The following is a 25,260-nucleotide window of genomic DNA, read 5'->3' as shown; positions in this document are numbered from 1 at the left end:
TGAATCACAAATCCGAATCCAACTCATCGTACGGCTGTTTTTTTGCCGAGTTCAAGCCAAACGCCTGTATCAGTTTTAGAAAACGGGAAGAACGCCAAATGACTCTTCTCAAAAAGTTATTTTTTAATGTTATGATTATTTGCCCCTTCTAAAGCCAAGCATTTTCTCTTTAAATTGGGCCACTTTAAAAGTCCTTTGGATTCAATGCATACATGACTTTAACCGACTAAAGAGCCTTCCGCGGCTCTTAAAAAGGAATGGTTCTGAAGAGCCTTCTATTAATAGTCAATATCTTTCTTTTTTTTAAAAATCGATTAGAGTTTTAATCCCATCGTTCTCCAAACCTGGGCTGTTTTCACTCGTCTTTTTAGGGCTTATGGCAACCGTGGCTTGCTCCGTAACTTCTTTTTCTTTCGCTTTGCGCCGAATTGGACTCAGCGAAGGTGGGTTGGTGAGAGACGGTAACGTCGCCTGGAAAAACAGAACATTAAAAACAAAAAAAACCCCACATCATCCTCACTGCCTTTGAGACAATTGGCTTCGAGCGGAGCAAAGTTTGGAAGTTGTGGGGGCCTCACCCCTGGAGGTTTTTAAGAAGAGACCGGACAGCCACCTGTCTGAAATGCCAGAGGGTCTCCTGCTTGAGCAAGGGGTTGGACTAGAAGACCTCCAAGGTCCCTTCCAACTCTGTTATTCTGCTCTTCTATAATTCTGCTTGTCTCCCCCCCTCCCTCCCTTCCTTCTCCATCATTGGAGGTTTTTAAGAAGACACCGGACAGCCACCTGTCTGAAATGCCAGAGGGCCGTGATGGTGAACCTATGACATGAGTGTCAGAGGTAGTACATAGAGCCCTCTCTGTGGGCACACGCGCCATTGCCAGCTGCTTTTCTGGTTTCCGGCCCACACACACACACCGGCCGGCTGATCTTCGCATGTGCCAGAGCTCCGGATACCCAAAAACCAGCTGGCTGGCACGCGAAACCAGAAGAATAGGTGGGCAGAGCCCGCATGCGTGCTGGCCAGCTTGGTCTTTGAGTTTCTGGGGCTCCGGCGTGTGCACACGCGCATTCAGTGCCGAAAAGGTTTACTATCACTGGCATAGGGTCTCTTGCTTGAGCAGGGGTTTGGATTAGAACAGGGGTCTCCAACCTAGGCCACTTTAAGACTTGTGGATTTTAACTCCCAGAGTTCCTCAGCCAGCAAAGCAAAGCTGGCTGAGGAACTCTGGGAGTTGAAGTCCACAAGTCTTAAAGTGGCCAAGGTTGGAGACCCCTGGGCTAGAAGATCTCCAAGGCCTCTTCCAACTGTTATTCAGATACCCTGCCAGGATGTCCCAAATGACGAGGCCTTCCATACTGACCAAACGATGGCCACGGTAGCTGTTCGGTTTTGCCTTCAGACTCCTGGATGAGTCCGTGCAATTTTCTTGGCAAGATTTTTAGAAGTGGTTTGCCATTGCCTCTTTCGTAGGGTTGAGAGGGAATGACCGGCTCACGGCCACCCAGCTGGCTTTATTTTATTTTATTTATTTATTTATTATTTTAATTTATATACCGCCCTTCTCCCAAAGGACTCAGGGCGGTTTTACAGCCAAATAAAACAACAAACACAAAAATTAAAAACATCTTTAAAAAACGAATTCAATTTGGCTAAGAAGAATTAAAACTCTAATACAAACTCTAATAAACACCCCCCCCCCATTAAAACTATTAGGCCAGCCCTGCGCGATGAAACAAAAATGTCTTCAGCTCGCGTCGGAAGGTCCGGAGGTCAGGGAGTTGACGTATCCCTTGAGGCAGCTCGTTCCAGAGGGCAGGGGCCCCCACGGAGAAGGCCCTCCCCCTGGGGGTCGCCAGCCGACATTGTCTGACCAACGGCACCCTGAGGAGACCCTCCCTATGGGAGCGCACTGGTCGATGGGAGGCCACTGGTAGCAGCAGGCGGTCCCGTAAATAACCCGGTCCTATGCCATGGAGCGCTTTGCACCTAAGCAAAGGACTAGAACTCCCCGTTTCTCACCTGGTGCCTCAGAACACATCTCCCAATTGCTATAACCCCTCACGAACTGGCAGTAGATAGAAGACGAGGTAACCACAGGGCGTCCTCAACGTACGCCCGCTATGGAGCCCAACGTTCACGTTACTAAGCGAGACGTTTGCTGAGTGCGTTTGGCTCCCACTGCGCAACATTTCCTGCCACAGTCGTTAAGTGAATCACTGCAATTGTTAAAAAGGAGTAACCCGGCTGTTTAGCAAATCTGGCTTCCCCGTCGACTTTGCCTGTCGGAGAGTCGTAAAAGGCGATCGTACGATACACATACACACCTGGCAGACTTAGCGACCGTCATAAATATGAGTCAGTGGTGAAGGGTCCCGATCTTAAATCGTGTGACTGCGGGGATGTTGCAACTGTCAGAATGGGCGCAGGGGTGGGGGTGGGGGAATAAGTCATGTTGCTTTTTTCAGCGCGGCGGGAACTCCGAACGGTCACTAAACCAACCGTTGTTAAGTCGAGGGCTACCTGTCAGTGGTGGGATTCATACCAGTTCGGGAGAACCGGTAGTGGCGACCTGCGGCGCTATGCCGGCTCTCCCGCTATGCGCAGGCTCACATTTTCGGTGCGCGGCGAACAGGCGGTAAAATTATGCGAAACTCAGTTCTGCTACCTGTGCAACGAAGTCTTATGCTCCCCTTACCTAAAAATAACTCAGCAATGTCAGCGACAGACGAGGAACGTACCTTTAGCGTTGGGCCAGGAACGACATCATCCAATATGTGGGAACAAATATTAATGATCTTTAGCAAATGGGAAAACAGGTGATCGACCAACAGGGCAAGGGTCCGGTCTGCCAGGGCCACCCACGAGTCCTCTTGCTTAGCGGCAGGGATGCTGGCTTCGTCCTCACTGTGCGTCCAGGGGTTTTGCAAAGATTTGGAGGCGGTAGCTGAAAGCACGAAATGCACTTAAAAATCCAAATAACTAACTTTGATTTTGGGCTTTTACACCAATGATTGGATAAGATTTCTTGTTATAGAAATGGCTAGAATGGAATCACAGAGTTGGAAGGGACCTTGGAGGTCTTCTAGTCCAACCCCCTGCTTAGGCAGGAAGCCCTATAGCGTTTCAGTTTATATGATTAGGTAAAAGTAAAAAGCTGTTTGTATTATTATAAAATAATAGTTTCTATTATCATGTAAAACAGCTGAGTTTGTATGATTATAAAATAAGAGTTTTTATTATGATGTAAAAGTAAAAAGTTGAGTTTATATTATTATAAAATAATAGTATTTATCATGTAAAACAGTTGAGTTTATATGATTATAAAATAAGAGTTTTTATTATGATGTAAAAGTAAAAAGTTGAGTTTATATTATTATAAAATAATAGTTTCTATTATCATGTAAAACAGCTGAGTTTGTATGAACCTTTCGCCGCAAGCTTAAAACCTACTTATTCATCTGCGCTGGACTGGGTTAGTGTTTTAATGGGTTTTAATGGGTTTTTAGCTCCAAATTTTAATCCTGGCCAATTTTAATAAGTTTTTTAATTGTATTTTAATTTGTATTTATTGTATTGTATTTTTACCTGGCTGTGAACCGCCCTGAGTCCTTCGGGAGAAGGGCGGTATACAAATTTAAATAATAAATAAATAAAAAAAATAAATAAATTATAAAATAAGAGTTTTTATTATGATGTAAAAGTAAAAAGTTGAGTTTATATTATTATAAAATAATAGTATTTATTATGTAAAAGTAAAAGGTTGAGTTTATATGATTATAAAATAATAGTATTTATCATTATGTAAAAGTAAAAAGTTGAGTTTATATTATTATAAAATAATAGTTTTTATCATGTAAAACAGTTGAGTTTATATGATTATAAAATAATAGTATTTATTACGTAAAAGTAAAAAGTTGAGTTTATATCATTATAAAATAATAGTATTTATTATTATGTAAAATTAAAAAGCTGAGTTTATATTATTATAAAATAATAGTTTCTATTATCATATAAAACAGTTGAGTTTGCATAATTATAAAATAAGTTTTTATTATTATGTAAAAGTAAAAAGTTGAGTTTATACGATTATAAAATAATAGTTTTTATCATGTAAAACAGTTGAGTTTATATGATTATAAAATAATAGTATTTATTACGTAAAAGTAAAAAGTTGAGTTTATATTATTATAAAATAAGTTTCTATTATCATATAAAACAGTTGAGTTTGCATGATTATAAAATAAGTTTTTATTATTATGTAAAAGTAAAAAGTTGAGTTTATACAATTATAAAATAATAGTTTTTATCATGTAAAACAGTTGAGTTTATATGATTATAAAATAATAGTATTTATTACGTAAAAGTAAAAAGTTGAGTTTATATCATTATAAAATAATAGTATTTATTATTATGTAAAATTAAAAAGTTGAGTTTATATTATTATAAAATAATAGTTTCTAATATCATATAAAACAGTTGAGTTTGCATGATTATAAAATAAGTTTTTATTATTATGTAAAAGTAAAAAGTTGAGTTTATACGATTATAAAATAATAGTTTATATTACTATGTAAAAGTAAAAAGTCGCGGTTAGATGTTAACGCCTTATTTTACTGCACTGGGAGTGGGAAGTCAATGCGGGTTTTTTTATCTTTTCCCCCTTTTCTTTCCCCTTCCCTAATTTCCATATTATTTACTTTTGTATTCTCTTTGTACGCCATATTATCAACTAATAAAAATTGAATGTAAAAAACTAAAATCAAAGAACCGCAAAAAATGCAATCCAAAAAACTCAGACAGTTGCTCCTTGACTTACGACCACAATCAAGGTTGCCGCGTTGAACGTTTGTTAAGTGGGTTTTGCCCCATTTTATGACCTTTCATAGTGGTTCAGCGAATCACTGCCAGTCTTAAGTCAGTGACACGGTTGTTAAGTGAATCTGACTTCGCTCGTCAGACGGTTGCTGGGGTGTGTGTCATATGATCCCCGCGATACTCCAAGCATCATAAATATGAGTCAATTGCCGAGCGTCTGAATTTCGATCCCGGGGATGCTGAGGCGGTCGTTAAGTGTGGAAAACGGTCCTAAGTCACATTTTCCAGGGCCATTGTAACTTCGAACGGTCACTAAACGAATTGTTGCAAGTCGAGGACTGCCTGTATCCCAAAAAGCATATTCCCGATGTGAATTTGTATCTGTCTTGCTGGATTGTGACGCGCCACTTTTCTGGAGACCGTTTATAGACAAATAATGTTCCTCGGTGTTTTAAAAAAACCCCAAGTGAAGATTAAATATTTTTCTTATTTAAAAAAAAACAACACACAATATTGGACAAATGAGAACACCCCATCTGATGAGGATGTAATTCTGAAAATATTAGACTGCAGAAATGGACAGACTGACTTTAAAAATAAAAGACAAAGAATGTTACTTGATACGGAATAGATTTTATGAGTGGTTAGAGATAAGAGGTAGAAATTAGATGAAGAAAGATCATTGCTACTCATGAATTAAATATAAGGATGGTTTATAATTATAAATTATTAATAGGGTTTTTAAACATGGATTTTATTGGGGTTTATTTTATATTTTGTATTGTATTTTAAATTTAGGCTATTGGAATAAGTTTTTTAAATAGTGTTTTTATTGAAATGTATTGTATTATTTTATCTGCCTGTTCACCGCCCTGAGTCCTTAATAATAATAATAATAATAATAATAATAATAATAATAATAATAATAATAATAATAATAATAATAATAATAATAATTATTATTATTATTATTATTATTATCAATATGCCAATATAATTAACAGAATTATAAATAAGCTAATATAAAGAGAAACTTAGCCAAAAATATTGTTATATTATTACTATTGTTACCGGTATATGAGTTAATATTTCTTTCTGTTCTTTGTTTTTCTTTTTGTAAATGATGCACCTTGACAATACACTGTATTCAAAATGTTTATGAATAAAAAAAAAAAAGAATAAATAAATAAATATTTTTCTTACCTGCTAGCAAGTTTCCAGCCAGGATTAAGGCGTCTTGGTGGGCAGAGAGATCCAGAGGGAATGAAACAGACGAAAGGAGAGAGAGCAGAAAGCCAACCATCCCGACTGCGCTCTTGTCCCGAGACTCTTCAACGCCTCCCGGGTGAGAAAAACTGGAATTCAATTTTAAATCATCAGTTTCCCCATCCACAGGAGGAATAAAAGGTATTTCTATATTATATATTATAAAATATAGGATATTATTATTATTATTATTGTTATTATTATTATTTACTTTATTCATTAAACATGAAACTCAGTCAACTGAACATTTAAAAAGGCATCACAGACTGGTGCTAATGGTTGATACGAGTTGCTGCCAGCGTCCTAGGTATCAATCATCTTCCTAAAATATACGACGTTCCCAGTAGCACAGTTTTTTGCAGTTCCGCTGCTGGTGTCATTGCAGAAAGCTGCAATTTCTTAATGTGTTTTGTAAAATTCTTGGACACCAAGTGCCCCGATAACAATGGGTTTCACTGTTACATGTTTCATCCATAGCTGTGTAGTTTTGATGGCCAGATCGCGATATTTCATGATTTTTTCCAGTTCTTTTTCTTTGACTCTGGCATTTCCTGGCACCGCGATGTCAATAAATTGTACGTTTCAGTTTTTGACAACTGTGATATCTGGCGTGTTGTGTTCCAAGTGACGATCTGTCTGTATTCGAAAGTCCCACAAGATCTTCACTTTCTCATTTTCTATAAACTTTTTCCACTTTATGTTCCCAGGACTTTTTGGATACGGGCAAGTTGTATTTTTTACACAATGACCAGTGGATTAATTTAACAACTCGGTTGTATCTAGCTTTGTAGTCAGTTTGTGCGATTTTGCTGCGTTCACATATTAAATGTGAAAGAGTTTCGACTTTGTTGTTGCAAAGTCGGCAGTTTGGATTGTCGGTGGATTTTTGTATCTTTGCTTTCATGGCATTAGTTTGCAGTGCTTGTTCTTGAGCAGCGAGTATTAAACTTTTCGTTTCTTTCTTGATGGTTCCCATCTTAAGCATGCCCATGTAAAGTTGTTGTTGTTGTTGTTGTTGTTATTATTATATACTTTATTCATTAAACATGAAACTCATCCAACTGAACATTTAAAAATGCATCATAAATATTATTAACTGGCACTGATGGATGATATGGGTTGCTGCCAGCATCCTAGGTATTGTTGTCGTCCGTCAGCAGCCTACGAAGCTGACAACGGAGTCAGACAGCGATGAGGCTGAGGTGAGGCCAGGACCATCAGGAAGTGAGGTGCGGACTCCAGAGCCTCCAGAGTCAGTTTTGGAAGGCATTTTTCTTTTTGCTTCTTAACTGCCACATATTTTAGCTGGAGAAGTTGGGAGGGGGTTGTTGTTGGAGCGGTAGAAAGTTAGTCAAAACAACATATTCAAGGACTTTTGCCTGCATCTGATGTAGACTGCCTGAAGATTGTATCCAATTGAGTGTGAAGAGTTGATGGGACAATGTGATGAACTTGTGGGTGTGGGGCAGGGCTGTGAACTGTCAACTGGGTGTGGAAAACCTGGAAGCTTTCAGTTTTGCGTTTTCCCAGCTGTGCCAACATGGCATCTCTAATAAATTGGAACTTTGAGGAACCTCAAGCCTCGTTGGGGGTATTCCTTGGAACCCTGACACAGAGGCTGACAATAGAGAGGCAGAGGAACAGGAGGAGCCTGTTCCTAATGCACGCATGAGAAGAGCTGCCAGAAGGCAAGAACAGCTCAAGCAGAGAGGACAACTTGGGAGTAGGGCCAAGAGATGATTGGCACCTCCCATAAGGCTTAAAACAGACCAGCACCGGTGTTTCAGGTTTGCCGGAAAACAACATTGTAGCTGCATCTTCTGCTTCATGTACGTCTTTATTTTTGTGGCTTCTGGATGTTTGCCAGGAAGGTCCCTTGGCAGTTTGCCTAATTGGACTAAGGATTGCGAGATAACTGAGGAACTTGTGTTGGGAGGCATTTGTTTTACTTTGAGTTGAACGACGCTGGGAATGAAGTAATTCCCAGCCGTTCAAATAAAGTTTGTTTTTCCACGAACTAAGTTTATTACTACCAAGTAGGTAGATACACAACAGGTATCGACCAAGTATTTTGTTAAAATATAAGATGATGATGATTGGAAACCCTTGCTCTGGATTCTTTTTCCAGTAAGCAAAGGTGAATGAGTTGTAACTTACCCACAGTGCCATCCCACATTCCAAGTACAAACCGGAAACGATGAGGACAAAAGACACAATGCTTCACAGCAGCCAAACTGGAAAAAAAAACAAACCCCAGAATATTATGCTCAGGAACACAGGGAAATGTGGAAGAGGCACAGGGCTGTGTTCGGCAGCACGCTCCGACAGATAAATGCTGTAGTTAAGATACGAGAAAGGAGGGCAACGCTTAAAAAAAGCCCCAACTGGTAAAATACAGATAGTCCTTGACGTACAACCATAATTTGAGCCCAAAATTTCTGCTGTTGAGCGAGACACTTGCGACGTGAGCTTTGCCCCATTTTACAACCTTTCTTCCCACGTCTGTTAAGCGAGTCACCGCAGGCATTTAAGGTAGGGACAACGGTTATTGAGTGAATCCGGCTTCCCCCGTTTTGTGACTTTTCTTAAATTAACAAATGTCTCGCTTAACAATGTAAATTTTGGGCTCAAACATGGTCGTAGGTTGTGGACTACCCAAAAAAACCACAAAAAAAAACCCACAGGAAAAATTGATCAAATAAATGTAATGTTTAACATGTAGGATCCACCCTGGCTGGGTCATGAAATAAAAATAAAAAGCAGTAAATTCTCCTTCCCTTTTACATACACACAATCACACACACATACTTGTATATATGTATATGTGTATATGTGTGTATACATCCATCTATCTATCTATCTATCTATCTATCTATCTATCTATCTATCTATCTATCTATCATTAATCATCTATCAATCATTAATTATCTTCTATCATCTATCTATCTATTAATCATCTATCATTAATCATCTATCTATCATTAACTATCTATCATTAATCATCTATCTTTTATCATCTATCATTAATCATCTATCTACTATCATCTATCTATCTATTAATCATCTATCATTAATCATCTATCTATCATTAATCATCTATCTATCATTAATCATCTATCTTTCTATCATTCATCATCTATCATTAATCATCTATCATTAATCATCTATCTATCATTAACCATCTATCATTAATCATCTATCATCTATCATTAATCATCTATCTACTATCATCTATCTATCTATTAATCATCTATCATTAATCATCTATCTATCATTAATCATCTATCTTTCTATCATTCATCATATATCATTAATCATCTATCTATCATTAACCATCTATCATTAATCATCTATCTATTTTTTTTTGTTTTTACATTTATACCCCGCCCTTCTCCGAAGACTCAGGGCGGCTTACAGTGTATAAGGCAATAGGTTCCTATTGTTAATCATTAATCATCTATCATCTATCTTCTATCATTAATCATCTATCATGTCATTACTTCGAACAGTCACTAAACGAGCTGATGTAGGTCAGGGACAACCTGCATTGACGTCAACGGACCCACAATCAAAACTCACAGTCAGAGATCTGGAGGGTGAGGTCGTCAATGCATGGGACACGGCCGAGATCACTCTGGAAAGGTTGTTCTCCACCGTCAAATCGGCCGGACTTGGCGTCAGGTTGTATCCCCTGTAGGTTCTAGAACAACAAGAACGCACCTCATTAAACATTTCTTACCAAACTTGAATAATTCCTGGTTAAGGAGGAAAAGCCCATTTAATTGGTGGTTACGTCCAGGGCTGAAATGTTTTGAAGTCTGCTACTGGTTCGCTTCGCTACTCGTTTGTTTTGCCCGCGCATGCGCGGTGCGTGCCAAACGCATGCTTTGCGCGCATGCACACCGCATGCGTTACCATGCAGCGCTGAAAAAAGAGGATTAAGGAGCCTTTTCTAAGATAAGTAGAACAGCAACTGTGGCATGTGATTTAGATTCGCTAGAAAGCAGGAGAGGAAGGGAAAGGAAAGAGGAAAGGAAAAGAAATGAGAGGAAAGAGGAAAGGAAAAAAGAAAGGAAAGGAAAAGGAGAGGAGAGGAATAACAGAGTTGGAAGGGACCTTGGAGGTCCTCTAGTCCAACCCCCTGCTTAGGCAGGAAACCCTACACCACTTGAGAGAAATGACTATCCAGTCTCTTCTTAAAAATCTCCAGTGTTGGAGGCCTTGACAACTTCTAGAGGCAAGTTGTTCTACTGGTTAATTGTTCTCACTGGCAGGAAATTCCTCCTTAGTTCCAGGTTGCTTCTCTCCCGGAAGCAACGAGGCCTTTTATTATTCCCCGCCAAATGCAGCTCTACCTGGTGATGGTGCTCACTGCAAAGTGGGAAGTCGGTGGGGTTTCGTGCATCAGGAGCTTCAGGTAGACGCTGCTCTGCTCCTTAGCCAGAGCTACGACCGGATCCGCCTGCCCTGCGTCGCAACTATAGAACAGCTTTGGGACCAGCCTGTGAGAAACAAGGGAGAGAAACGAGAAGGGCCCCTTTCACTAAGAGAAAAGAAGAGGACCAGGGACATTCTGGGCGAGTCCCACTCAGCGTTCTTTCGGAGGGAAACGTGGTGGAGAAAATGGTCACACAAAAGCTTGATCACACACAGGTGGTCCTGAGGGAAGCAGAGGTAATCTGCAAACACGACAAACGCTCTGAAGTGAACTCAAAGATTCCTTTCTTAGGAGCGCCTTCCGGAAGGTGAATAGTTGTCTACCACATTTATTCATCTCCGCCCTCTGCCTTTCATCTCCAGAGGTAGGGTGGGGCTTCGCTAGCAGTGGTGGCTCTTCTGTCCCAAGGACTGGCCCATACATTTCCACCGCTCTCCTCTCCTCTCCTCTGCTTATCGGCACGTCAGGCACTAGACCCCTGCTACAGAGATACTAAACCACCTTTTTCACCTATCTTTAGCGTGCTCACCTGTCTGTTTTGACGGGCTGAATTTCAAGTTCTGGGCTTTCCCGATTTCCAGCTTGAAATGTCAACCCCAATGCAGAACAAATAACGGGTCGCTGCTGAGTGAGATGTCTGAATTTTGCTCCATTTTACGACCTTATCTCGCCACAGTTGCTAAGGGAACCACTGCAGTGGTTAAAGTTAGGAACTTGTTCAGCGTCCCACACCCCCCTTGACTCTGCTCATTAGAAGGTCGCAAAAGGGGATCACCCCTCCCCCAAGCGTCATAAATATGAGTCAGTTGCCAAGCGTCTGAATTTTGACCATGTGACCGTGGGGATGCTGCGACGGTCGTTAAGTGTGAAAAACGATTATAAGCCACTTTTTATCATTGCTGTTGTAACTTATGAGCGGTCACTAAACGAACATTTATCAGTCGAGGACTACCTGAATGTTTTTCACTTTAATTTAGCCATTAATGCAGGTAGTCCTCGACTGACAACTGTTCACTTAGTGACCGCTAGAAGTTACAACGGCACTGAAAAAAAGGGACTTATGACCGTTTTTGCACTTACGACCATTGAAGCCTGGTCAAGCGATTTACATTTGGATGCTTGACTAGACTCACATTTATGACGGTTGCAATCTCCTGGGGTCACGTGATCCCCTTTTGCGACTTTCTGATGTTAGGGAAGCCAGATTCACTTAACAACCGTGTTACTAATTTAACAACTGCAGTGATTTGTTTAAAAATGTGGCAAGTAAGAGTCATAAAATGAGGCCAAATTAACAAATTTCTCACTTAGCAACATAAATTTTAGGCTCCATTGTGGTCATAAGTCGAGGGCTACCTCTAACACATTTAATTCCCCCTTTTTTTTTTTATTTACATTTATATCCCGCCCTTCTCCGAAGACTCAGGGCGGTTTACAGTGTGTAAGGCAATAGTCTCATTCTATTTGTATATTTACAAAGTCAACTTATTGCCCCCCCCAACAATCTGGGTCCTCATTTTACCTACCTTATAAAGGATGGAAGGCTGAGTCAACCTTGGGCCGGGCTCGAACCTGCAGTAATTGCAGGCTGCTGTGTTCTAATAACAGGCTTCTAACAGCCTGAGCTATTCCGGCCCTTCTTTTTCTATGCTGATAAGCATCCACTTTCATTCTTACCATTCAATATTCAGCTTTTGCTACGAAAACACTCCAAACACTTCCGCATATGAGAATATAAACTTTCTATTTTGGGGAACTCCGAGCTAAGTGTATTTTGAAATATATCTGCGGTCTTTCCATGATACGCATTCCGTACAAAAACCCCTGCCTGTTGACAATTATTATTCCCAGACGCAATTCCAATTATACATCAGAGTTACAGTATACATTCTTTTTCTTCTTTTGTAAAAAAAACAACAACACCACAATGTAAGGTTTATCCTAGATACGCTGGAATATTATGAAATGCATCCAGGAAAACAAATGGCGCTGATCTTTCTAGAAAGCATTTGACAGTGTAAATTGGCAAATTTACGATGCAACAGTCAAACTGTACGGATTTTGGAGAGAAATTCGTAACTATGATTAAGGCAGATTTACAATATATGCCTGAGATGGCGAACCTATGGTACACATGCCAGAGGTGGCACACAGAGACCTCTGCCAGCATGTGCGCTGTTGCCAGCTGCTTTTCTGATTTCCAGCTGGTCTTTGCGGATGCCAGAGCACTGGAACACAGCCTGAAAAATGCCCAAAAAACAGGGCGTTTTCTGGGTTGTTTTCAAGCCAAAAACAGGCTGAAAATTAGCCTGAAAACAGCCCAAAAAATGCCCTGAAAAACAGCCAAAAAACAGGCGTGAAAATGGCTGGAAAAACAGCCGAAAGACGGCCCCCCAAAAAACAGGCATGCGCACGCCGGCCAGCTGGTCTTCGGGTTCCCGGTGCTCCGGCGCGCGCGCACATGCACGCAATTTCTGGTTTGGGCACTCGGTGCTGAAAAAGTGCGCCACCACTGGAATTCGATATCTTTCTGTGCAAAATATAACCGCATTCGAAGTAGGGCAAGAGCAGAAAAATTAAGTTTCGCTGAACGAATACCTTACTAAAGCAGCCGCAGCCACGCGCCTGACCCTGGGGTCTTCGTCGCCCAGGAGAGAAATGACCACTTCCTTCAAAACCCGATCCTGAAGTTTTAACAGCTGTTGGGGGGAAAAAAGAAGCGGAGAGGCTGATCAAGAAAAAATATACTTTTTTTTGGAATTTTTTTATTTTTCTAGACAGACAGACATAAAAACATCTTCAATCAAAATACAGACAATGTGTCGGTTGGTTGTTTACAAAGCTTTTGTGCAATTTCACCATATTCATAACATGTAATTTATCTTATTTTGCATTTTAGCAATCTAATACACATCCAAATATTTTAATCAATCGATCTTTTGTATAACTCTAAATGTTTCTTCCCTTGCCTTATAGAGATTGTACTAAATTTTACATTAATTGTATATATGCATCATTCATTTCCTTTTCTTAATTCAAACCAATGATATTATGTTATATTTTGTTTGTTTCAACAATTCTCACATTATAAATGTCTCTGTCAAACTTCAACCTATTTTTTTATCTAGCCATTGATAAAATAAATCCATCTTATAGTATTGTTTATCTTCCTGTTCTCTAATTTCAAATGTCAATTTACTCATTTCTGCACGGTCCATTATTTTCTTAGTAATTTCATCTTGCTTTGGTATTTCCTCATTTTTTCCAGTTTCTAACAAACACAATTCTAGTCGGTGTAAATATATTCACAATCAAATATCTCATTTCTCTATTATAAGTTTCAGGTATGATTCCCAATTAAAGAAACCTCTGGTTTAAAGTCTATATGTTTTTTTATCATTTTTTCCAATGACGTGTGGATTTTAGTCCAATACTTTTAGACCGCACCTATAATTTGCAAAATAACGACATATTAAGTAAGGCAGAAGTCCATTGTTGGGTTCTATCTTAAAAAGAATGCTAAAACCCAAGAACGACGTTGTGAGATTATTCCAAGCAGTTTTCTTGGTTCTTCCTCACCCATAGGCAGAAATCTTGCCAAAGTAAAACAGACTATTTAAAACTTTGCAACTTTAAGACTTGTGGACTTCAACTCCCAGAATTCCTCAGCCAGCTTTGCCAAATTCAGACACTCGGCAACTGGTTCATACTTATGACTGTTGTAGCGTCCCGGGGTCACGTGACCCCCTTCTGACAAGCAGAGTCAATGAGGGGGGGAAGACAGATTTGCTTAACAACCGAGCTACTAACTTATCCACTGCAGTGGTTCACTTAACAACTGTGGCAAGAAAGGTCATAAAATCGGTCAAAAAAGCTCAGTCTCGCCTAACGATAGAAAGGTTGCGCTCAATTGTGGTCGTTAAGTTGAGGACTACCTATATCAGCGATGGCTAACCTTTTTGCTGTCGCGTGCCAGGAGGAGGGGGGCGGGGGGGGTCTTCCCCATTTCCCTGGAGGCCCTCTGGAGGCCAGAAACGTCCCATTTACTAACGTAAAGTGAGGTTTTTTGCTGTCCCCAGCCTCCATAGACTCCTAGAGAGACTCTGGGGGCTGGGGACAGCAAAAAAGTCACTTCCTGTCCAACCGGACGTTGATAAACGGGATGTTTCTGGCCTCAGGAGGGTCTGGGGAGGGGTGGGAAAGGCAGTTTTCCACCACCACCACCTCCGCAGACTCCTAGAGAGGCTCTAGAGCCAGGTAAGAGAGAAAAACGGGCCTTCCCCACCACCACCCAGGCCTTCTGGAGGCAGGAAACAGCCTGTTTCCCTACTTCTGGTGGGCCCAGAAGGCCCGAAAATCAGCTGGCCAGTGCGCGCATGTGCACCGGAACTGAGCTCTCGTGACCACTTATATGGCTATGTGTGTCATAGGTTCACCACCACGGACCTATATTCTGGAACCGATCAGGGAGGATCTGTCTTCACCCTCTTTTTCTTACGCAAACTATCCGAACTGAGTTGTCTCTTGTTCCTCCGGAGTGCAGCCCCTCCCTCCTGGGAATCCAGACTACATTCCACCACACCGACTCTCAGATAAGCTTTACACGAAGGAGAACAAGCTGGCAGAGAAGCGCCCTTTCGATGCATTAGTAACTATTTTCTGTCGTCCTGAGCAGTTGTGAAACCAAGCATGCAAACCCTCCCCTCACTGGCTCAGCCTCAACTTGATAGTTACTCACCCCCGTGTAATGATGATCCCCTCTATGCTGGTTGCTGTCCCTTTCTTCCAAAAACTGGATTAGCCTTAGCAGCAAAAGGAGATAAAGGCACTGTTACGATTAAGGGTAACGTTAGATCATCATCATCTTTTAACGACCCCATAATCCCCTTGCAGGGAGGAGTCTGGGCAACTGAATGGAGCTAGCGGAGTGTTTTCATGGCCAGATGCCCTTCTTGTCGCCAATGAGGAGTTTTGTTCGGCAGATATATTGTGCCCAGAGAGAGAGAAGTATCTTCCTCTACCCAGGATCGAACTCACAGCCTCCTGATTGTGAGGCGAGAGCTCCACCTCTAGGCCACTGCACCACTCTAAGCATAACGCTAGATGTTAAAAGATAATATAATTTATCGGGGGGAACGGGACAGGGACATAACGTACGGATGCTTACCGAAAATCTATTTCAGCCACCGTTTCCAGAAGCTCCGTCCTAACCAACCAGTAGGAGCTGTTCCTCAGAAGAAGGAGGTCAACCAGTAGTTGCAACCCCAGGGAACTATGGCTGCTGCTACATAAGCTCATGATGCAGTGCTGAAAAGAGAAAGGTTTAATTGCTTTCAGCAATACAGTAAATCAGGAATTAATCGACTTGATCCTGAACGCATCTGGATCACTATAAAAGGAAAAATAGAGAACAACATTGCCATAAGTCAGTGTCGCCGAACCTTCTCGGCACCGAGTGTCGAAACAGGAGCGCGCGCACATGCTCACGCCTGCCAGAAACAGGAACAACAGCCGCCCCGTGCGCATGTGCGCGCCAGGAAGATGAACTTCCAGTTTCCGGTGATTGCGTGTGTGGACTGGCCAGCTGGCCTTCGCATGCACATGCGCACCAAAAACCAGAAGATCAGGTGGCCGGTGCGCATGCGCACGCCAGAAACTGGAAGGTCATCTTCTGGGCAAGCGGATGCGCACCAGCCAGCTGCTCTTCCAGTTTCCGGTGCTCCCGCGCACGTGAAGACCAGCTGGCAGGCTCACCGGAACCCGGAAGAGCAACGGGTAACAGCATGCATGCCCGGAATGATGGCTCTGTGTGCCACTTCCAGCACGCGTGCCACAGGTTCGCCATCATTGCCATAGGTCAGTGGTGGTTCGGGAGAGCTGGTAGCGGAAATCTTGATGTGTGAGCGAACCGGTTCGCTCCGACCATCAACTGGGAAGCGAGCATGCGCGCGGCGATCGCACACAAATCGTGCATGTGAGAAGCGAATCAGTGGTAAAACTGTTTAGAACCCACCACTGCCATAGGTGTATACTACAGGCCAACGAAACAGGAGAAACTAGTCAATTACTCCAAGATATGCGGGAAGCACACCATAATAGCAATGGGGGACTTTTAACTAGAAGACGCCTAGAGAGCACTTGGAGGTCTAGCCGTTCCGAGGCTGATCGGACACTAGTGAGGTCTTTTACTAAGACCTACCTAGTGGCAATGAGGGAGGCGAAACGTTCTTATGTTTCCACCCTCATTGCATCGGCAGATAACCGCCCGGCCGCCTTGTTTCGGGTGACCCATTCCCTCCTTCATCAGGAGGGACGGGATGACCCTTTACAAGGACGAGCTGAGGAGTTTAATGGTTATCTATACGATAAAATCGTTCAGCTTCGGGATAGTTTGGACCAAAATTGCGATGATCCAACCGAGATGACGGAGACGCGGTTAGTGCTGGCTACTCAGGAAGTGACACGAGGCTGGCTCCAGAGGATTATAAATGCTTCTTTGTTGGAAGGGGTTTTCCCCGCCGCCTTGAAAGAGGCAGTGGTGAGACCCCTCCTCAAGAAGCCTTCCCTGGACCCAGCTATTTTGGGGAATTACCGTCCAGTCTCCAACCTTCGCTTTGTGGCGAAGGTTGTAGAGAGTGTGGTTGCATGGCACCTTCCCCGGTACCTGGATGAAGCTGTCTATCTAGACCCATTCCAGTCCGGCTTCCGATCCGGTTATAGTACGGAGACAGCTTTGGTCACGTTGGTGGATGACCTCTGGAGGGCCAGGGATAGGGGTTGCTCCTCTGCCTTGGTCCTATTAGATCTCTCAGCGGCTTTTGATACCATCAACCATGGTATCCTGCTGCGCCGGTTAGAGGGATTGGGAGTGGGAGGCACCGTTTATCGGTGGTTCTCCTCCTATCTCTCTGACCGGTCGCAGACGGTGTTGACAGGGGGGCAGAGGTCGTCCGCGAGGTGCCTCACGGTACATTGGCCGTGGCGAATTGTCATAGACCCTCACAAGACCCCTGGCACCCACTTGATGTTGTGCCTCGCCCGCCCTTCTCTCCTCAGCTGGGCCCCTCCCATTTCCTGCTATCTGAGCCAGGGACTGATAGTGAAGAAGAATGGCCTGGCATGTCTCCAGACCCCAGCCCTGGCACCATGCCCGGACAGAATGAGCAAACAAACCTCCATACAGCGTGTGAGCACGAAGCCAGCCACGAGCTAGAATTGCCGGCAGCTGAGCAGGAGGACGAAAAGTGGACAAATCCCCACTTCCGGAGAATGGAGAGGCGAAGTCAGCAAAAGGAAGGGAGGGAGGGGCAGGCCTGGATAAGTGCTGAGTCCTGGAGCCACACCCCATGGCCTGTATAAAGGATCTGCTTTTTGGCATTCCTTGAGTCAGGCAAAGTCTCATCTGGTTGCTGAAGTCACACCTTGGATTCCTGCCTGCCCTGAGAACTCTGACAGGAATTTGGCAAAGCTGCAGAGGCTTCGTGGCCACGTTTGATACAGACTTCCCAGACCCGGCCGTCAGAGGAGGAGTGGGACACGACACTTGGTGGACCTCGGGGAAGAAATAACCACCAAGTGTGATGTTTTAAAGGTATTTCCTTACCCTCACAGCTATGCACGCCAGTTTGCACGTGACCGAAGACTCGTCTTTCAGGCTCTTTTGTAGCAAGGAGACGCACTCCACCAGCGTCCCTGGAGGGAAAGGACAGCAGAGGTCATGCACCCTTCATGGGAACGCTTCCGGGCGCAAAAGTCAAGTCCTTACCCACATTACCTATGGAGGCTTTTATATTTTCCAGCCAACTCTCCACACTGAAGCAGGACTGGACGAGGATGGAATAAATAATGGTGCCGCATAAAATGGCGGTCGTCCCTCTGATCTGCGGGTCTCCGTGGTCGATATAATTCACAATGTCCTTCACGGACTGCTCTTCTGGAGAAATAAATCAGGAATCGACAAAGGAAAAATCCGCACAGGGAGGTCAGTTACGAACTAGGTCAGGAATCAGATTATAGATGAACAGAGTCGGAAGGGAGCTCGTAGGGTCATCTAGTCCAACCCACCCCCCGCCCAAGCAGGAGACCCTACACCTGTGAAGGTGAACTATAGCACGTGTGCTGGAAGTGGCATGCAAAGCCATCTCTCCAGCCACGGGAGCCGTTGCCTGTTGCTCTTCTGGGTTCCGGAGCCAGCCAGCTGGTCTTCACGCACGCGGGAGGAGCGGAAACCAGAACAGCAGTCGCCCGGTGCGCATGTGCGCGCTGGGAAGATGATCTTCCCATTTCCAGCATGCGCATGCGCACCAGCCACCTGGTCTTTCGGCTTTTGGTGCGGATGCACGCATGAAGACCAACTGGCCAGCGTGCGTGTGCTGGAAATGGAATATCATCTTCCCAGCGTGCACATACATACAGGGCAGCTGCTGCTCTGATTTCTGACATGCGCGTGCTCCTCTTTTGGCACTCAGTGCCGAAAGGTTTGCCAACACTGCCCTACACCATTTTTGACAGGTGATAGTCCAGTCTCTTCTTGAAAGCCTCCAGGGACCAGACTCATTCTTTTAAACGCAGATATTTGTTGGCCTGTTTATTACTTCTCTGATCCACAATAGCCACGGGTTTCTTTAAAAAAAACCACAAAATCCAAGGACTTCCGGATAGGTAGTCCTCAACTTGCGGCGTGGGAGTCGGAGCCAGCATCAAGGCAACCTGAGAGCTCCAAGGGGGAAGAGGGAATGGAGCTGGCAGAGAGAGAGAGAAAGGCAGAGCCTGGGCTGTCCGTCAGCCCTCAGATGGAGAGTCAACAGCCCCCAGGTCTGGAGGTGGCTGATGAGGAAGAGGAGGAACAACTGGGTCCAGTGCCTGACGCTGTCAGGCCTGGAAACCATATTAGACTTTAGGGTTCCAGATGCTGCCACATTTTTCCCCTGAGGGGAGGAAGGGGGGCTGAGGGATATGGTAACATTCTTCAAGCGGTCAAGGTTGGATGGTGTTCACATCTGCAGGAAGAGTGGCAAGAAGACAGTCGAATGAACTGGGAGAACGTGGGACCATGTGACCATCAAAGGGGTCAGGGGGGTGGGACTCTTGGGGTTTGTATAAGTATCTGAGTACTAAGATCTAATCTAATCTAAATTATTAATCCCGTTACCGTCCAACTCAAGCTCCTTCGACTGTTGGGGAAAATACACCCGGTATTCCATACCAGCTTATTAAAACCTGCTAGACAGTCTGGTCTGAGACCTCAACCTGCCACTCCCCCACCACCCTTGATAATCCAAGGTGAAACCCACTATGAAATCAAGAAAATCCTTGACTCTAGACTATACAGAGGTCAATTATAATATTTAGTCCACTGGAAGGGATATCCATTATCTGAATCTACTTGGGTCAAAAGTTGGAAAGTAAATGCGGATGATTTGATTAAACAATTTCACGACACTTTCCCTGACAAACCTAAAAAACCTCTTGGAGAGGGGAGGGGAGGTAGAAGGGAAGTGTAGACCATTGACACTCTTCTTTATCGACTCTTTGTTTTCTTTCCTAGGATATAGCTTCTTTTCCAAGGGGGGACGCCTGTCAGGCCTGGAAACCATATTAGACTTTAGGGTTCCAGACGCTGCCACATTTTTCCCCTGAGGGGAAGAAGGGGGGCTGAGGGATATGTTAACATTCTTCAAGCGGTCAAGGTCGGATGGTGTTCACATCTGCAGGAAGAGTGGCAAGAAGATATTCGAATGAACTGGGAGAACGTGGGACCATGTGACCATCAAAGGGGTTATGGGGGTTGGGACTCTTGGGGTTTGTATAACTGGGAAAAGAATACGGAAATTCAGTTTTGGAATTTCACTCATCGTGTGCCAGTTTCCTAATGCTAGTAAAGAACTCTGGAAAACAATGGCTTCTGAGGTTTTTTTTTTTTTGCAGAAGTGGTTTTTCTGGAACCTTGACAGACGCGCGGATGCTCAGAAGGTAGAGGAGAGGAGAGCAGTGGAAATCTATGGGCTGGTCCTCAGGGCGGAAGAGCCACCGCTGCTAGTGAAGCCCCACCCTAGCTCTGGGGATCAAAGGCAGGGGGTGGAGATGAATAGGTGGGGCAGATAACTATTCATCTTCCGGACAGACGGACTCGAGAGAAAATATTTTTGCCGGGGCTGACAACGCTCCTCATAAAGGAATCATTGAGGGTTTGTTGTGTTTGGGGAGCTGGGCTAGAACCCCTGTTTTAAACCAAAGGTAAAGGGTTGGTTTTTTTTTTTTAAAGAATCCACATAACACCTACCTCCTTCTTCTTTGTTACTTTCAGTGGGCATTTTGTAGAGTCTGCTGAAGAAAGCTTCCGGGTAAAGAGCCACGGCTGCCCCCACGCAACTGATGGCCAAGGCTTTCACACTGACCCTGACATCTTTATCCGGCACCAGAGCTAGAAGAGAGGAACAGAAGATACAGGGGGCTTTTCTCAGTACAGGCGGTCCTCGACTTACACAAAGCCCATTTAGCGACCGTTCCAAGTTACAACAGCATGGAAAAACGGGACCTGGGACCTCCTGCAGCCCTCTGCCAGCCAAAAAAACGGAGCTCGGGGAGGCCACGCGCGGTCCACCCAGGCTCCGCATTCGGCCGAACTGGCCTCCTGCAGCCCTCCGCCATCGAAAACGGGGCTCGGAGACGCCGCAAACGGAGTCCAGGCGTATGAACGTGGAGTCCAGGCGTATGAACGTGGAGTCCCGGTGGGCCACGGGAACTCAATTTTTAATGGCAGAGGCACCACGGGCTGGTCCTTTGTCATTTTTCGGGTGGCCTCCTGGGTCAGATCTAAGTACCCCGCAGGTCGGATCTGGGCCCGGGCCATGCGTTTGATACCCATTGTTGTGGTCCGCCAGCAGCCTGCGGAGCTGGCAACTGAGTCAGACAGGGATGAGGCTGAGGAAGAACATGGGCCAGTCCTGGAGGCTAGGGAAGGCCCGGATGAGAGCTCTGCGTCGGAGGCAGAGGTGGGGCCAGGGCCATCGGGGAGTGATGTGTGGACTCCAGAGCGTCCAGAGGCTGACAGTAAAGAGGCAGAGGAACAGGAGGAGACTGTTCCTAGTGCATGCGTGAGAAGAGCTACCAGAAGACAAGAGCAGCTCAAGCAAAGAGGACGACTCAGGAGTAAGGCCAGGAGATTTATTGGCCACTCCCATAAGGATTAAAAAAGACCAGCAACGGCATTTGGGCTTTGCTGGAAAACAAAGTTGGTAGCTTCATCTTGTTGCATTTATTTTTCTATCGGTGACTTCTGAATGTTTGCCAAGAAAGGCCTTTGGCAGTTTGCCTAATTGGACCAAGGTTTGCAATAGGACTGAGGAATTTGTGTTGGGAGGAATTTGATTTAATTTAGTTGAACTACACTGAGAATGAAGTAATTCTCAGCTGTTCGAATAAAGTTTGTTTGTTTTTTCACTGACTGAGTTTCCGACTACTTACTTGGGCCTGGGTCCCAACACCCCTGCCCTATAGAGATGTACTGTAAACCCCCAAGCTTAAGACTGGCCTGTTACCGGGCCCTGGCCCGCTTGGAACTAGCCCGTGTAAACAGCGGGCGGGCTCACATGCATGCTCCCCTCCGCTTGCACGTGTGACGGGTGCTCGTGCTCACAAGCGCAGTTCCATTTTTGCGGACGATGGCCGCGCGCGCACCCTTGCGCCTACCGCTCACATAGAACCATCTCTTGTCTACACACCCCCTCCCCGGAAAGGTTGGGGATGTTGCTCTAAGCTGAACATCATCCCTGTGTGTTCTAATTTAGCATCCGCCTGTTTTCAAAGTCTTTTGCTCCTCTTAAATTCTCAATTGGCCTGGGTGGAAAAAGTGTGGAGAAGTTCCGTCTTCCTCTGCGGGGAACCCCGCGTGTCTCGACTCACCCCCTTTCTCTCCGGTGAGCAGAAAAGAGGCCGACAGGAGGCGAACACAGTGGACTAACGGCGCAGCACTTCCGTCCTTATAGCCCCCGATGTCACCTTTCATTCTGGAGAGCTGTCGTCAGAAAAAAAATAAAATCAAAATCCAATTATATTTTATCGGAGCTTAAAACACACCAATCGTCCGAAGAGGGTTGCTGTTAAGACACTTGGAGGGCCAAAGCATCACCATGTTCCCCCAAAATAGACCCGGGTATTTTAGGCTCCCTGGGCCACATCCGGCCTGTGTGAAGTCGATCGGAAATTAGAAACAAATAAATAAACATGGTTACGCCATGCATGCAATACAACTGCGTTGCTTTTATTTTAAAAAAGATTTATTCTTTTTTCCTCCCGGAAAAGGACACGGTGGCTCAGGGGCTAAGACGCTGAGCTTGTCAATCGAAAGCTTGGCAGTTCAGCGGTTCGAATCTCTAGTGCCGCATAACGGGGTGAGCTTCCGTTACTTGTCCCAGCTTCTGCCAATCTAGCAGTTCGAAAGCATGTAAAAAAAAATGCAAGTAGAAAAAATAGGGACCACCTTTGGTGGGAAGGGAACAGCGTTCCGTGCGCCTTTGGCGTTGAGTCATGCCGGCCACATGATCACGGAGACGTCTTCGGACAGTGCTGGCTCTTCGGCTTTGAAACAGAGATGAACACTGCCCCCTAGAGCCAGGAACGACTAGCACGTATGTGCGAGGAGAACTTTTACCTTTAGCTTTCCCCCCCCCAATTTTCGTGTGTGTGTGCACACAGCCACACACACACCCCTACACACCTTCCCAGCCCGTTTGGTTTGGACCTCCATAACAGTCCAGGTTCTCATGAGGCCCCTTGGATTTAAGGTATTAAGCATTCAGAATTAAAACTTAACCCACTGGACTGCTCTTTGGGTACAGTGCTTGCAAGCTGGGCTGCTTGCAACAACCAGGAAATCACTTGCAGAGGACTTACAACAGTTCACTTAGTGACTATTCGATGTTACAACGGCACTGAAAAAAAGCAACCATTTTTCACACTCGGAACCGTTGCAGCGGCATCCCCACGGTCAAAATTCAAGACAGGTGGCAACTGATTCACACTTAGGACGGTCACAGTGTTCCGTGTGTGTGTGTGTGTGTGTGTGTGTGTGTGTGTGAGAGAGAGAGAGAGAGAGAGAGAGACGTGATCCCCTTTTGTGACCGTCTGACAAGCAAAACCAACAAGTGAAGCAGACTCACTTAAAAACTACGTTACTGATTTTAACAACTGCGGTTAAGTCATATTTCCCAACTATATGGCAAGGAAAGTTGTAAAATGAGGGAAAACACAACGGTCTCGCTTAACAACATAAATGCTGGGGCTCGGTTGTGGTAGCAAGTTGAGGACTAGTTACTTTAATTATCCACCCCCTGCTAGAGAAGATACTTAGCTGAGACTGTTTGTTGTGACTCGTCCTCCCTCCTCTCCTCAGCCGGGCCCCTCCCGTCTCCAACTGGGCCTGTTATCAGACTCCGAGTCTGATAATGAAGATGAACGGCCTGTCATGCCTCCAGCCCCCGGCCCTGGCCCCATGCCCGGAGACGATTCCAGGAGTGAAAGGAGTAGCCCGATAAATCTCACTCATACAGCGTGTTCCTTTGGCTTAGCCGTCAGAGCAGGAAGCCAGCCAGGTATTGGAATTGCTCGGGCCTACTCCTTCTGACCCCTCCCTTTCCCAGACAGCAGATCCAGCTGAAGACAATTCAAAGTGGGAGGATCCTCGCTTCCGGAGATCTGAGAGGCGACGCCAGCAGAAGGAAGGGAGGGGCAGGCCTGGATAAATGCTGAGTCATGGAGCCACACCCCACAGCCTATATAAAGGACCTGCTTTTGGCATTCCAACCTTGAGTCAAGCAAAGTCTTTATCTAATTTGCTGATACCGGACCCTATCGCTGAAGTCACTCGAAGGAACTTGGCAAGCTGCAGAGGCTTCATTGCCAAGTTTGTTACGGACTTCCTTGACTCGTTTGTCTGAGTGGGGGGTGGGACACGACACTGTTGATCTCCCAACCCTGAATATTTTGGAGTAAGTCAGAGCCTCTCTCTTCCCCATAAGAGGGGGGGGGGCAACTGGGCGGCACCGGAGCAACCTCAGGCCTTCTTGCCTTCCCCCCTCAGACTGACCTTAATTCCATGGTCAGCCAGTTCAGTTTCTTCTTTAGGCCCAAACTTCTCCATGCTGCTGTTGGAAGGCTCCCTCCTGTGGCTCACACTTTTCGCTAAATGGGATCGCTGAAGCTCTTTAAAATAATAACAATAACAACAAATAATAATTATATTCTAATAATATATCCGTGATGGCGAACCACAGGTGGCACGCAGAGCCCTCTCTCTGGGCACGCCAGCCGTTGCCCCAGTCAAGCTCTAGTGCGCATACACACGCGCTTCCAACGGCCATCTGGTTTTGGGCCTCTGCCATGCATGCGCGGGAGGTGAGGCACATGTGGGGGACGTGTGTGAGCATGTGCAGAGGGGCAGGTTGGTGGAGGAGGCTTTCTGGATGGGGAAGAACAAGCTTCAACTCCACCCATCCAAGACAGGGTGGCTGTGGATGCCGGCATCCCGGTACAGCCAGCTTACACCATCGCTGACTGTTGGGGGCGAATCATTGGCCCCCTGGGGGAGGGTTCGTAACTTAGGCATTCTCCTGGACGATTGTCTGTCCTTAGAAGAACATATGACGGCCATCGCCAGGGGAGCTTTTTATCAGGTCCGCCTGATTCGCCAGTTGCGTCCCTTTCTCGACCGGGATTCCCTTTGCATGGTCACTCATGCCCT

General features: G+C 44.9%; 1 protein-coding gene across 3 annotated transcripts in view; it reads right to left on the bottom strand.

Moving 5' to 3' along the window:
• HTT (huntingtin) overlaps nt 1-25,260 on the bottom strand; it is a 126,412-nt gene that overhangs the window by 76,767 nt on the left and 24,385 nt on the right. For all 3 annotated transcript variants that reach the window (XM_058193447.1, XM_058193446.1, XM_058193448.1), the window contains 14 exons: nt 24,607-24,722; nt 22,425-22,536; nt 20,803-20,943; nt 18,295-18,453; nt 18,124-18,212; nt 15,688-15,827; nt 15,259-15,322; nt 13,119-13,219; nt 10,438-10,584; nt 9,662-9,782; nt 8,240-8,316; nt 6,020-6,171; nt 2,740-2,945; nt 345-471 (listed from right to left, as the gene is read on the bottom strand). In XM_058193447.1, coding sequence (XP_058049430.1) covers nt 345-471; nt 2,740-2,945; nt 6,020-6,171; nt 8,240-8,316; nt 9,662-9,782; nt 10,438-10,584; nt 13,119-13,219; nt 15,259-15,322; nt 15,688-15,827; nt 18,124-18,212; nt 18,295-18,453; nt 20,803-20,943; nt 22,425-22,536; nt 24,607-24,722 — 1,752 coding nt within the window. The remainder of the gene's footprint in view (nt 1-344; nt 472-2,739; nt 2,946-6,019; nt 6,172-8,239; nt 8,317-9,661; nt 9,783-10,437; nt 10,585-13,118; nt 13,220-15,258; nt 15,323-15,687; nt 15,828-18,123; nt 18,213-18,294; nt 18,454-20,802; nt 20,944-22,424; nt 22,537-24,606; nt 24,723-25,260) is intronic.

Source organism: Ahaetulla prasina, chromosome 8 (genome assembly GCF_028640845.1).
Source record: "Ahaetulla prasina isolate Xishuangbanna chromosome 8, ASM2864084v1, whole genome shotgun sequence".
In the NCBI taxonomy this organism is placed as follows: Eukaryota; Metazoa; Chordata; class Lepidosauria; order Squamata; family Colubridae; genus Ahaetulla; species Ahaetulla prasina.
This window is presented reverse-complemented; position numbering and strand designations above follow the sequence as displayed.